Consider the following 15,543-nt stretch of genomic DNA (forward strand, 5'->3'; position numbering starts at 1 on the left):
GGAAAGAAAAATGCAATTGAGAAAGAGATAATTTAAATCTAAAGTAATGAAAATTACTCTTGTAAAAGATCATTTTAAGATCTTTTACAAGAGAGCAGATGAATGCAAAAGAACTGGCGGTCTGAAGTGCATATACTTTAATGCAAGGAGTATAGTGGGTAAGGCAGATGAACTTAGGGCTTGGATTGGTGCCTGGGAGTATGACGCTATCGCAATCACAGAGACTTGGTTGACGGAAGGACATGATTGGCAACTAAATATTCCAGGATATAGATGCTTCAGACAGCGCAGGGAGGGAAGTAAAAGTGTGTGTGTGTGTGTGTGTGTGTGTGTGTGTGTGGCGGGAGGGGGAATGGAGTTGCATTGCTGGTCAGGGATGATATCACAGCTGTGCTAAAGGAGGACACTATGGAGGGCTTGAACAATGAGGCATTATGGGTAGAGCTGAGAAATAAAAAGGGTGCAGTTACATTGTTGGGGCTGTATTACAGGCCTCCCAAAAGTGAGCGTGAGATAGACGAGAAAATAGGTAAACAGATTATGTAAAGATGGTGAGGCAACATGGTGGTGGTGATGGGAGATTTTAATTTTCCCAACATTGACTGGGATACACTTAGTGTCAAAGGTCTGGATGGGGCAAAATTTGTAAGAAGCATCCAGGAAGGTTTTCTAGAGCAGTATGTCAATAGTCCGACGAGGGAAGGGGCCATATTGGACGTGTGTTGGGGAATGAGCCAGGCCAGGTGGTAGAAGTTGCAGTGGGGGATTTCTTTGGGAATAGTGACCACAATTCTTTAAGTTTTAGAATACTCGTAGACAAAGATGAGAGTGGTCCTTAGGGAAAAGTACTAAACTGGGCCAAGGCCAATTATATCAAAATTTGGCAGGAGCTTGGAGGCATGGACTGGGAGTAGCTATTTGAAGGGAAATCTACATTTGATATGTGGAAGGCTTTCAAAGATAGGTTGACAATAGTGCGGGATAGGCATGTTCCTTTGAAAACAAGGAATAGGAAAGGCAAGGTTCATGAACCATAGATGACAGGAGACATTGTGCAACTAGCCAAGAGGAAAAGGGAAGCAACATCAGGTTTAGGCAGCTAAGAACAGAACGGGCCTTGGAGGAATATTGGGAGAGTAGGACCAACCTTAAAACGGGAATCAAGTGGGCTAAAAGGGGTCATGAAATAACTTTAGTGAGCAGAGTTAAGGAGAATCCCAAGGCCTTTTATTCTTATATAAGAAACAAAAGGGTAATTAGAGAAAGGGTTGTTCCACTAAAGGATAAGCAAGGAAGGCTGTGTGCCAAACCTGAGAAAATGGGTGAGATTCTCAATGATTACTTTGCATCACTGAGGAGAGGGACATGATGAATGTTGTGATGAGAGCTAGAAGTTTGATTACCTGGGGCATGTTGACAAAAGGAGGGAAGATATGTTGGGTAGGCTAAAAGATATTAAGGTGGACAAATCCCCAGGGCCGGATGGATCTATCCCAGGTTGCTGAGGGAGGCAAGAGAGAAGATAGCTGGGGTCCTGACAGATATCTTTGTAGCATCCTTAACCACAGGTGAAGTGCCAGAGGATGAGAGGGTTGCTCATGTTGTTACCCCTGTACAAGAAGGGGAGTAAGGGTATTTCAGGTAACTACAGACCAGTGAGCCTGACATCAGTGGTGGGAAAGTTGCTGGAGAACGTAATGAGGGATAAAATCTATTTATATTTTGAAAAGAATGGGCTTATCAGTGATAGAGAACATGGTTTTGTGTGGGTGAGATCATGCCTTACCAACTTAATAGAGTTCTTTGAGGAAGTGACCGAAGATAGATGAAAGAAGGGCTGGAGATTTCATATATATGGACTTTAGTAAGGCGTTTGATCAGATTCCCCATGATAAACTAATGGAGAAAGTGAAATCACAAAGTGTGCAGGATGTTCTAGCTAGGTGGATAAGGAACTAGTTGAACAACAGGAGAGTAGTAGTTGAAGGGAGTTTCTCAAAATGGAGAAAGGCAGATGGAGTTCAATCCAGGCAAATGTGAGGTGATGCATTCTGGAAAGTCTAATTCTAGAGCAAGCTATACTGTAAATGGAAGAGCCTTGGGAAAAGTTGATGAGCAGGGAGATCTGGGAGTTCAGGTCCACTATATCCTTAAGTTTGCTGCACAGGTGAATAGAGTGGCCAAGAAGGCATATGGTATACTTGCCTTCATTGGATGGGGTACTGAACATAAGAGCTGGCAGGTCATGTTAAAATTGTACAAGACTTTGTTTTGGCCATATTTAATATAATATGCACAGTTCTGATCACCACACTACTAAAAAGATGTGGACACTTCGGAGAGGATGCAGTGAAGGTTTATGAGGATGTTGCCTGGTATGGAAGGTGCTAGCTATGAAGAGAGGTTGAGTAGGTTAGGATTGTTTTCATTAGAAAAAAGGAGATTGAGGGGGACCTGATTGAGGTCAAAATCATGAAGGATATAGACAGGGTAGATAGAGACAAGCTTTTTCCCAGGGTGAGGGATTCAATAATGAGAGGTCATGTGTTCAAGGTGAGAGGTGAAAGGTTTAAGGGGGATACATGCGGAAAGTACTTTGGTACATGTCTGAAGCGTGTTGTCAGCAGACGTATTAGGGACAGCCAAGGTAGATTAATTTAAGGTGCATCTGGACAGATGCATGACCAATTGGGGAGCAGATGAATACAGATGCTTAAGAATTGGGCGATAGGTTTAGACAGTGGATTTGGATTGGCTCAAGCTTGGAGGACCGAAGGGCCTGTTCCTGGGCTGTAAGTTTTCTTTGTTCTTTGTTCTTCATTTTTAATGCCACATAGATAGGTTGGTAGCAATTAAGACCTATTGCATTTACAAACTGGAAAAGACAAACCCTAACGTTTTCTGCCATGCTTAATGGGTATCTTAGATGCCGTTTTCTTTCCCGTATTTTTAATTGTTGATTGAAATGAGAACAAAACTATTTTAAAAACCAAGGAATCTTGAAGGATTGCCAAACTTTTTAAAGACAAACAACCTGACACTCATTGTAAATTGGGCTGTTCAAACAATTAGGGATGTCTACTTTGCAGATAAGCTGCAGCTAAAGGATATATACAAATGAAAATTTGGTGCGCACCAAGTAGCTGATTAGTGAACAGTTATCAATTAGAATTATCTACTTGCCAATAACTATGTGACTGGCTCTCAGTGGCTGAACAGCTTGGTTTTGTGAATATTTTGGAAGAGGTCATTGGATCTCAAGAATAAACTGTTTTTGCTTTGTAGTAAAAAAAGCATCTCAAACCTAAAGATAACCACTTTGTTTCCCCTTTCCAGTTGCAGTAAGCTGAGACTTTTAATTGATAAGTGATAGAATGTTGAGTGGGAACCAGCCACCCTGGGCCAGGTGAAAGCATCTGGAAAGGGTAAACCAAGAAGCATAGGAATCATCTCAGTAAATCTTGGACAGCGACTAGTGCACTGCATTCCCAGTCTTTCCTGCTGCCAAGAACATCCATGTTGTTTTGTTTTACCCCATCTGTGTCAGTCTGCATGTGGGTGTGGAGGGGAAGTGTATAAGGGCATTTAAATTTTTAACTCGTAGAATTATAGGTTGTTGGCTCATAATTATTTAATTAAAAGTTCAAATCTATTTAAATAGCCATGTTCTTGTTAAGTACAGAAACATGTGTAATCTAGTCCGTGTTTTCCATTAAGCTAGATCTGAAAATCAGACAATTTAGGGAATTCTGCATACTTGTCAAAACCTTTAACTTTTGTGATGACGCTGGAGATAGTGGGGCTTGATTTCCAATTAGGTTACCCAGTGAGGTATAACAGTAGTTATCATACAAGTTTATCTTGAGACCTGACTATTCCAAACCTGGCCAGCCTTAACAATTATCTTCCTTATGCATCTGCACATAGCTTCTCCTCTCTGCCTTCTGTGCATCATCTTCATATCAGTCTGTGAAGAACTATAACCATTCCGCACAGGCCCTTGGACTCCGCTAACCTCCATGTCATAGTCCAGTACCATTCCCTTGTGAACCCAAACTTCTACTAATCTTCCACTCACTCTGCTGTAACAGAAGTCAGTCAAAATCATCTCACCTGAAATTTGAAGAGATATTTTAAAATTCACTGCAGCCTGTGCTGGTAGATGTATGAGTTGAGAGAGGTGAAAAGATATCATCTGCTTCAAGGGCAAGGATAAGTATTTTGACCAATCTTTCAAAAGATTCAAGCTTCTGCAGCATCAGTACTAGTAGTGCTACTGAGCTGAAGGTTGTGACCTACACACCTACTTTGTATTCAGATGTTTTTAGTGTTTTAATCCAGTTTCAACAGTTACTTTGCAAGATTCCTGCTGCAAGTTTACTGCCACTTTGCAGATATATCAGATAGTGTGGGCACTATTTTGAATTATAAAGGAGAAAATGTTCAAAGTTCTGTCTCATATATTATGTCCTTTGCAGTTCCACAACAAGTATAATATTCTGCAGTATTTGTGCACATAGTCTCCATAAAAGTTTATAAAAGGTGATTGACACTTTATTTAAATATAAAATGCTGCTTAATCTTGATGGTTCATTTGATAAATGCACTACTATGCGATATACTAACTATAGCTATAAGTTCCTTGGCCAATCCATAGTCTTAATGGAGGAACATAACAGATTCTGATATTCCCTATCATAAGGGAAGAAATTAGAGAATTTGAGACAGTAAGGGCTGCGGATACTGAAAATCAGAGTCAACAGATGTGAAGCTGGAAAAGCACAGCAGATCAGACAGCATCTGAGGAACAGGTAAGTCAATATTTCAGGCTGAAACCCTTCATTACGAAATCAGGTTACCCACCAAGTACTGCTAATATGTATCTTGATATCACATAAGCCATAGCATCATTTGTACAATAAAATAGGAAATGCTGTGCTTTTTATTTCAGTCCATTTAGTAGATTTCATGCTAGCAGTGACTTTAATATTGCGCCTTGAAGCAATGATAGAGTCTAAGTTGATTTTATATCTTCTGAATGCCTCTTGCGTAAAATCCACACTGCAATGAAACCACAATGTTTGATTGCTGCAACAAAAGTGATTGAATTAAAAAGAAATTGCTGACTTACTCTCATTCTCCCATTTCTGATTGCTGGGCCATCTTCTGCTAAACGCAGCACATAGAGATCCATTTTGTACTCTCGTCCTCCACGAATACTAAATCCAAATCCTTTGGTACCTTTCTCCAGATCAACCGTAAAATAATCAAAATCCTATATATAAACATAAAGTAAGAATAAACTATATTTAAACCCTGATACTCAGTATGCTGTTTGAACAGTTTATTTAATCAAACAGTTCGAAATGTTCAGCCTGTATTGAAACAACAAAACTCTAAAATCAAAAGATTTAGTTCCTGACATTTAGAAATGTATCAGTGCAAGGATAATGGTTAGGTTAACTATAGGTCAAGTCAGTATGAATATTGCTTGTTACCTTATTCTGTACTCACCCTTAATCAAGTCTATAATTTTTGTATTAACAGACTTACATGGTCAGTTCCTACTCCTTGCAAGGATATAATAAAGCTAAACAAAAATTATTCCTCCTTTCCTCAAAGATTTTCAGGATATTAAAGTTACATGGTGAAACACTCATGCCATAAATCAGCTGAAGAGTTAGTTAAAGAGAATATCAACCACATAGGTGCTCTGTGGATTATGTACAACTTTCACTCCATATAGTATATTGCACATCAGGAGTGATAATTCATGAAGCAAGTGTGTGGCAGATATAATTAATGGTTAGTAGCAAATCATAAATACTATTTAAAATATTTTAATACATATTTGATTTTTCCAAATGTGGATGTTGAACAATCCTTCACTTTTAATATTTTCTATTGACTAAACATGCAAGAAGAACAATGTAACAAGTGCAGTAAAATTTCTAAAGGAAATATGACAAATCAAATGCTTCATTAATGTTAAAATATTTGCTTGATAATTTTGAGAGCCTTCCATAAAAGCAAGAATTTCTAATCAGGTATTGAAGTAATAGATTTAAAATTTGCATGCAAAGCTTTCAGGTTAATTTTGTATTGGTTGCAACTGTTTTCTCCTCAGAATCATAAAACCAGAAATAAAATCTGATGACAAAGTTTTGACTCAAACATTTTTTTGTGATAAATGAATTTGGATTTCAGCAAGATTTAGAAATAAGTGATCTATGAACCAGTATGAGAATAAATTTTATGATTGGTTCAGAGAAATCAAGAAGGGAAAGGTTAAAGCAATATCTAATGCTTCTTTTGGGACAAATGGTGGGAAAGGCTTACCATTCACAGTCTATCCTATCAGCAATAATTTTACATTACCTGATATCATTATATCTTTAAAGTAGGCATTATTTAATCATACCTCAAATATGGTATTTGCCCATAACTGTATAAGATGTTATTGCATAAAAAAAGTTGCTGCTTTTATTTCTTTTTTTAATTGCATATTATTTTACATGCATTTGTTTACTTATATCATTTTCTTAATTAGTTATGTTCAATGTCTCAACTCATTTCACATGTAATAATCAGTCATGTGTTAAGTCATGTGGCATTATCTGGAATTATTAATACTCAACTTTCATGAATAGTTAGCTATGCAGTGATGGTACTAATTACTCCAGTGTCACTTCTTTAAAAAAAGTCATGTTTGAGATTTGGAAGGGACTAGCATTCATTGCTCATTACGAATTGTCCTTTACAAGTTGATGATGAGTAGCCTTCACATAATGGTACTGCACATTAAGATGTTTATTTAAATGTGATTACTTAATTCTGTTATCTCATTTCCAGGAAAATGGTTTTACTTCATTAAAAAATTTAAAAGTTAAATTAAAGGAAAACAATAGAATGATTGTTATTTCAGTGCATTGAAGATGTAAAAGAACAGGAAGATTTGGAACAGCACAGATATCATAGTAATCACTAACTTTCTTTATCCTCCAAATAAATCATCTTTGTTGCGTTTTGGCACAGCCTTTATTTTATCCAATGTGTAATTTACCTTTCCATTCATTTCCAACAAAGATGTGAGCAACAACCTATTGTCAATAGATGTGGAGCCAGAGAAGCATAGCAAGTCAGACAGCATCAGGATCCTGATGAAGGGTCACGGCCTGAAATGTCAACTTTTCTGTTCCTCTGATTCTGTCTGACTTGCTGTACTTCTCCAGCTCCAAGTCTATTGACTGGTTTTCAGCATCTGCAGTCCTTGCTTTCTTCAAGTAACAACCTATTGGCAATCTTTAACAATGAGCAACCACTTGGCAAGGCCCATGCCAGCCTGCCATGAGTCAAGTCCTCACGCTGCAACTTCCATGAGTTGATCCATGGAGATGAAATTAACCCTGATATATACATAAATTAGATAGAAGATAACTTGTATTCAAAAAGTTCTCTCACAGAGAAAATACAACATATTTGATCATTGATTTAGCAAACAATAACTTTTAGAACAGTTGGAATATTTTATTAGGGACACCCATTTGGGAGGGTCACCCATTTGGGAGGAAGAGAAAATCTGAAGGCCATGCACCTGAGCTACTTTCATGACCAACTATATAGCAACAGTATGAATGCTTAGTCACAAAAACTGTAGCTCTTCCTCATAAGCAGAAAGGTATCTTCTATGGGGAGACTCCATGAAGGGATTGCAAATCAAAATCAAGTAACTTAGGCAAAAAGAAAAAGTGAAGTGAATCTGCTTATACCCGAAATTCACTTTCTTCGCAGAGGCTACACAGTTTAATGTCTTATAAATGAAGTTCATGAACTGTGGATACAACTAATATACATATAACTTCACATTCAGTGAGTTAGGAAATAGTGAACAGAGCTAGCAGAAAGAATTGCCATTTCAAAGCTATGTCTCTAGCTCATGGTCTGTAATGAGCATCTATTTCTAGTATTTACAAATGTAAAGGGTTGAAAGTTAGTCAATCAGCATGCTCATTTACAGGTCATGTTGGAACTTGTTTTCTGACCTGTACTGTACACTTAGAGAAATCTGCTTGCCGAGATCGTGACATAATTTTATGGGATTTCCAATATAGTGGGTATGAGGAATAAAAACGATTTTCGAAAATTTACATTTTTTACATTTACCTTGGGTATTTGTTTTCTGAAAATAACCATATTGTTAACAAAGTGACAGATTGACAAGTACCGCTGAAACAATATAAAGTTGAAGGGCTGAACTTTGCCAAAAACTGGCTCAGTACTAACTTCTGGGTCCTTCATGGGTGGTTTGTCATAGTGAGTTCTAATGAGATATCTCTTACAGTTCTCCATTATTCACCTCTTTTTGTTTGCATCATAGCTCTAGGACATCTCACTTATCCTATCATGTGATCACCAACTGTGGAAGTGCTCATCACTGCTGGGATAATCTGAGAATCTTGGCTCTGGCCATTTGAAGGCCAACCATGCACCAGGTCAAGTGTGCCAGCCAGGAGCTGTCCTTCACGCGCATGTAGTGGGAGGAGGATGAAAAAGCAACACTGTTGGTGACATATAGCTGGCATGGATGATACTTTATTCGAAATAAAGCTCACATTTGTAAATGTATTGTTATTTTACATTCACCTGTCTGATCAATAGTCTTCATAACATCAGTTACAAGAATCAAGCTATGCATACTATACATCCTTAACACCGCAATATGTTTGAACTCTGTTTAAAAAGTGCTGCTGTTTTCCAAACACCCACTGTTCAACATGGGAGATTTCCATGCTGGAAAACCTTAAAACAGTTGAAAACATTAACTTATATTGAACAACAGCAAAAGTGAAGAAAACAGAAACTAACAAAAAGGTTATATTTGTTTCTGGGAATGAACTGGGAACTCTTGCCTTTTTAGCAACAACAAATTTAAAATCATTGAATGATCACTACATCTAGCTCACAGCTACTGGAGCTGGCTGTCAATTAAGGGGTAAAAACAATGACTGCAGACGCTGGAAACCAGATTCTGGATTAGTGGTGCTGGAAGAGCGCAGCAGGTCAGGCAGCACCCAAGGAGCAGGAGAATCGACATTTCGGGCATGAGCCCTTCTTTTCCTGAAGAAGGGCTCATGCACGAAACATTGATTCTCCTGCTCCCTGGATATTGCCTGACCTGCTGCACTTTTCCAGCAACACATTTTCAGCTCTGATCTCCAGCATCTGTAGTCCTCACTTTCTCCTGGATATATAATTGATAGTGTATTTTATTTCACCCATTGTATGTTGCTGCTGAAAGGTACAAATACTCATTAGCCTAAATATTACATTTACATTTGCTAGTTTGCTGTGGCATGCATTAGAAAATCAGGGAACTGTGCACAATGCTTGAGCTGACCACAAGTATTTAATTGTTTAGATTAATTACATGTTTTGCTTTATTCCTCGATGATGAAACCAAGGATCCAATTTGCCTTTTGAACATTATCAATTCAACCAGCCACATTCAAAGTTTTCAGTATATAAACCCCTAACTATTCCTGTACCTGTACTACTTTTAAAATTGTATCTCTTAGTGAGGACCACTGATGCTGGAGAGTCAAAATTGAAAAGCTTATGGCGCTAGATAGCACAGGAGGCCTGAAGTGGGAGACTTGACATTTCAGGCATGACCCCTTCGTCAGCAATGTGTGTGGGGAGGGTGGGGTTTGAAGAAGCTAAGAGCTACATAGGAGGGTGGGGGTAGGGTTGGGGAGAAGGTAACTGGGAAGGCGATAGGTAGATGCAGGTGCAGGGTGATTGTGATATGTTAGTGGGGAGGGTGGAGCAGATAGGTGGGAAGGAATATGGACAGGTGGGACAGGTTAAGAGGGTGGTGCTGAGTTGAAGGGTTGGATTTGGGATGAGGTGGGGATGGGGGAGATTTAGAAACTAGTGAAGTCAATGTTGATATTGTGTGGTTGAAGGGTCCCAAGGCAGAAGATGAGACGTTCTTCTTCCAGTCGTCGGCTGACTTGGAGTCTCACTTCCCAAGGACATGCATGTCCGGGCCTCCTCCACTGCCAAATCCAAGCCAACCGACAACTGGATGAAGGATGCTTTATCTTCCGTCTTGGGATCTTTTAACCACACTGCATCAACATCAACTTCACTCGTTTCCAAATCTCCCCTACTCCACCTCAACCCAGATCCAAGCCTCCAACTTGGCACCACCTTTTTTTTTAATAGATATTTTTATTGGAAATTTAACATTTTTACAAGTTTACAAAAATAAAAAAAACTCTCAAGTACAAACATTGATATACAATTAAATCTTAAATAAATAATAACCAAAATTTAACAAAATAATACCAAGAGAAAAAAAAACAAAACTCAACTATTAATCTAACCTACAACTAACCAGAGTGTATAATTAAGTCTCTTATATTATTTAAATAAGAGAAAGAAAAAAAAACAACGGATAACACAGAAATTGGATAGTGAGATACATGCTCGGAATTTGTTAACATCAAATGTAACAAAACCCGTATTCGTGCGGGATCCTCTCCCAAGGGGCCCCGGACCAGCCAGGTTCGCAATCTCAATTAAATAAAAGCCCTTGTTAGGATGGCCGAAATATCTGTATTTATATAATTCAAGAAGGGCTGCCAGATTTTATGAAATAATTCGGTTTTTCGGTGCATCACATTTGTAAGGAAGTCAAGGGGAATGCATTAAATAATTAATCTGTGCTAATTTGAAAGTCCGGGGGGGGGGGGGCCCTCAGCCACCCAGTTTACAAAATATGTTTCCTTGCACAGAAAGAGAGAATAGATAATAATCTCTTCCCGTGCATATCCAGGGAGGGTAAGTTCGAAAAGCCCAAAAGGAGAGATATAGGGTCCACTTTAATTTCCGTTCCTAAAATTTCTGTCAGGGTACTTGCTACTTTAGTCCAGTATCTATGGATCTTATGACAGGTCCATAGGCAATGTACAAGAGTGCCCACCTCTATTTTACATTTGGGACACATTGGAGATGCTCCTGCCTTAAATTTTGCCAATCGATCCGGTGCTATATGGGCTCTATGAAGTATCTTCAGCTGGATAGCCTGATGTCTGTTGCAGATGGTGATTCTTCTGGCATTTTCCCCAAATGTCATTCCACGTTTCTATAGAGATTTCTAGTCCCAAATCCTGATCCCATGTTTTAAGCAGATTGTCCATATCTCCCGATACTTCATCATGTAGTAAATGATAAATAGTACTGACGGAAGATACCCCCATTGGTCGTAGCATTCTACATTCTCTATCTGATTTATAAAGACTATCTAAGAGCGTTGTCTTCTTCTGTATATAATCTCGAATTTGGAAGTACCGAAAGAGGTCTCCATTAGGTAATCCGAATTTCTAACGCAGCTGTTCAAAAGACATCAGGACCCCTACTTTAAATAGGTCCCCTAAACATGAGATACCCCTGAATCTCCAGAGTTTAAAAGTGGCATCTGTAAACCCCGGTTGAAATCCCCATGCTCCCACTATCGGAGCATAGGGGGATGTTTTATGTGAGTTGCCCTCATTTTGCCGCATTATATTCCAAGCTTTAATTGTGTTTAGTATTATAGGGTTTTTACAGTGATCCGTAATGATTTTCCTCTTGTCTAAAAATAAAAGGTTAATAAGTGGGCATTTTACTTGAGAAGCCTTGATATCCAGCCAGATGGATTGTGGATCAGACAAGACCCAATCAGCTATGTAACCTAATTGGGAACTTAACTGATATTTCCTAAATCTGGGAAGTTCAATCTTCCCCTTGCCTGTGGAAGCTGTAGCTTCTTCAGCTTAATGAGGGGCCGTCTAGGATTCCAGATAAAGGAACCCAATCAGCCATATAATTTATGTAGTGCCAGCCTTGGTAGCATCACCGAAAGCATTCTCATAGGGTGTAGGAGATGGGGCAGGACATTCATTTTAATTAGTGCTATTCTACCCAGCCAGGAAATTGGAAGGTCTCCCCATCGCTGGAGGTCCTGCCTTATCCTTTCCAGTAAATGCACAAAATTAGCCTTGTATAATTGACCAAATACTGGGGCAATAAAAATGCCTAAATATAAGAAACCCTGCAAGGACCTACGAAAGGGAAAGTGGGATCCATCCACTAAGTGGGCTATCATAGCAAGGCCACCTATTGGCATAGCCTCCGATTTTGAGAAATTAGTTTTATGGCCTGAGAATGCACTAAATGTATTAATAACTTGGATTAAGCAAGGCACGGACATCAGAGGATTACTGAGGAATAGAAGAACATCATCTGCATAAAGGATAATTTTATGTTTACCTGTACCAATCCTTGGGGCCGTTATATTAGGATCAGCCCGTATAGCTTCTGCTAGTGGTTCAACTGTTAGCGTAAATAACAATGGCGAGAGAGGACATTCCTGATGGCAGCCCCTATCCACACTGAAGCTATCCGAGCCTAATCCCTTGATAACCACAACTGCTTTGGGATCACTATACAATGTCGAGACCCATTTGGTAAACACTGTTCCAATGCCAAACCTTTCCAATGTGTAAAACAAATATGACCATTCAACCCTATCGAATGCCTTTTCCGCGTCTAATGAGACTACTACTCCTGGTATCTTTCCCTGATGGCAGGCTTGAATCATATTCAAAACCCTTTTAATATTATTGGATGATCTATGGCCCTTAATAAACCCCGTCTGATCCTCCTTTCTAGTCTCAATGCTAATGCTTTAGAAGGGATTTTAAAATCTACATTTAGCAAGGATATTGGTCTGTATGACGCGAAATCTTCTGGGTCCTTTCCTTTTTTAAGGATAAGAGAGATATTTGCCTCTTTCAACAAAGGCGGGAGACAGCCCTGCCTGTATGCGTAGTTATACATGTCCATAAGTGGACCAGCCAATATTCCTGTAAATTCTTTATAGAATTCAGCTTGAAAGCTATCTGGGCCAGGTGCCTGACCGCTCTGAAGTTGCCCGATTGCGTCAAGTATTTCTTGGCTGTTATAGGGGAGCATTTAAGACCGATACCTGTTCTGGAGTTAGGTCCGGAAAGGTCAAATTTTGAAAAAATGATTGCATCTTCCTAGTCCTGTCTTCACAATCCTGCGATTTATATAAATCAGAATAAAATTTTCTAAAGATTGCATTAATCCTTTTATGATCATGAGTCAAAATACCCGTGCTTTCCTTGATAGATGTGATAGTTTGAGGGGCCTTTTTTCTCTTTGCAAGAAATGCTAAGTATCTACCCGGTTTGTCGTCAAATTCATATAACCTTTGTTTTGCAAATAATATTTCCCTCTTAGCCGTTTGGGTAAGCATGGTGTATGGAGCTGTCCTAAGGACTGTAATCCTTTGCAATTTGATAATAGAAGGTCTGTCAGTGTATGCTGTTTCAGCTGCTTGTAAGCGAGCTTCGAGCAGACGCTGTTGTTCTCCCTTTAATGTTTTCTGGGTGGCTGAGTATGAGATGATCAAACCTCGCGCGTAAGCTTTCATGTTCTCCCACATCATTGATGGGTTGCTAGCCGTACCTAAATTAATTTTTAAAAAAGTTTTAAATTCTTGAGAGAAGTACTTTACAAATTTACTATCTTTCATCAGGAAGTGGTCCATATGCCAATGCCGAGGTGATGCCCCATTGTTCCTCGCCTTGATTTCCATATATACAGCAGCGTGATCGGAAATTGCTGTACTACCTATTTTACCGGATGATATGGAAGTTTAAAAAATCGAGGGGGCAAAAAACATATCAATTCTGGTATGGCATTTATGTGGATTGGAGTAAAAAGAAAAATCTTTGCCCTGTGGATGAAGACATCTCCATACATCTACTAATCCTAAGTCTTTGTTCAAATCCATCCATTGTCTAGATCTGGGAGATAATCCTGCAGTACTCTTGGGAATCCTATCTCTTTCCGGATCCATAATACAATTATAGGGGGAGACTTTAATTGTATGACGGGCACTGAGAGCCATCAATTTTGAGAAGGCTTCTGTTATAAATTTAAAAGGATGCATCGGGGGCAATACAAATTTAAAATCCCATATTCCTTTCCATTTATAAGGGTTTTAATCAGAATATATCATCCAGATTCATGTTTTATCTGATTTAGGATTTTGAAAGGGAAATTCTTCCAAACAAGAATAACAACTCCCCTGCTTTTTGAACTAAAAGAAGAAAAAAAGGCCTGATCAAATCCACCCTGTCGTAATTTTAAGTGTTCTTTATCCAACAAGTGTGTCTCCTGTAGGAGAGCTATATCAACCCTTTCTTTCTTGAGATTTGATAATATTTTCTCCCTTTTGATTGGCGAGAATTACTCCCCTTGACATTCCAGGTGCACCACTTAACCGACTGATCAACCATAATCGTCTGGTCAAATCTGAGACCCCTCGGGAGGGGAAACCCTATCCAGAACATCCTGAGCATAGAGCATATAAAATTCGCAAAAATAAAGGCTCTCTAATACACTCACAACAGTATAATAAAAAACTATTTCTAAATAAAAAAATAAAATATACTTAAATGGAGATTTTCCCCCTTGTTCCCAGGGGTATCACTTCCTTTCCAAAGGTCCATTGTATCCTCTCCCAACCAGTGCCCCATCCTTGACCCAGGTGCACCTCAATAGGATGATGAAAATTCAAATATACTACAGAGCTAGAGTTAACAGTGAGCACCCTACCACCACCTCCCCACCCCCCACCCACACCAACACCTGGATATATTTGGTAATGTTAGTACCATGTATAAACATATATAACTATAAAATTACAACCTCAACAAGTAATAATTAAATATAGTAATACAGAATAACAAGAGAAAACAACCTCGCTCCTCGAGACAGAGGTAAAACAGAATAAGGTAACCACCTCCCACCACCAACATTAACTAGACCCCCCGGCCCATATATATAGAGAGAGAGTAATAAAAGAAACCGGGGGGGGGGGAGAAAATCATTAAGTAGAGAACAAATAAATAAATCCCTCTCCCCACTCCCCAAGATAATATTAAGCAGTAAGGTAAAAAAAAGGGGGGATATAAACCAGAGTGGGGGGGGGGGGGGGGAGACAAACCAACATCAATTATTTCTTACAATTTATCTAAGAGAGTCCAAAAATTCCTTGGCCTTTTCCGGCGATCCGAAGTTATACACGGATCCTTTATGGATAAAGCGTAACGTTGCTGGGTAGCGCAGGGAGTATTGAATATTTAAGTCCCTTAAACACTTCTTCGCCTCATCGAATGCCTTCCTCTTTCGGACCAGAGCTGGGGAAAAGTCCTTGATTAACATGATCTTGGATCCTTTATAGATCATGGCTTGAGGATCTTTTCCAAGATTTCTAGAGGCTTCTAGGAGTATCCGCTTCTCCTTATAGCTCTGCAGCCGGAACAGGACCGGGTGTGGGTGCTGGTTTGAGCCGGGCCCGCGTATTGCGACCCGGTAGGCCCATTCCACCCTTACCTGGCCTGATCCAGCCTCCAGATTTAACAGCTGTGGAAGCCACTGCTCAAGGAACGTTGTAAGCTGGCC

At 39.3% G+C, this 15,543-nt stretch overlaps 1 protein-coding gene across 2 annotated transcripts in view; it reads right to left on the reverse strand.

Moving 5' to 3' along the window:
- The window catches only part of magi2a (membrane associated guanylate kinase, WW and PDZ domain containing 2a), a 241,663-nt gene that overhangs the window by 22,724 nt on the left and 203,396 nt on the right, over positions 1–15,543 (reverse strand). For both annotated transcript variants that reach the window (XM_060842832.1, XM_060842833.1), the window contains exon 18: positions 5,132–5,275. In XM_060842832.1, coding sequence (XP_060698815.1) covers positions 5,132–5,275 — 144 coding nt within the window. The remainder of the gene's footprint in view (positions 1–5,131; positions 5,276–15,543) is intronic.

Source organism: Hemiscyllium ocellatum, chromosome 23 (assembly GCF_020745735.1).
Source record: "Hemiscyllium ocellatum isolate sHemOce1 chromosome 23, sHemOce1.pat.X.cur, whole genome shotgun sequence".
Taxonomy (NCBI): Eukaryota; Metazoa; Chordata; class Chondrichthyes; order Orectolobiformes; family Hemiscylliidae; genus Hemiscyllium; species Hemiscyllium ocellatum.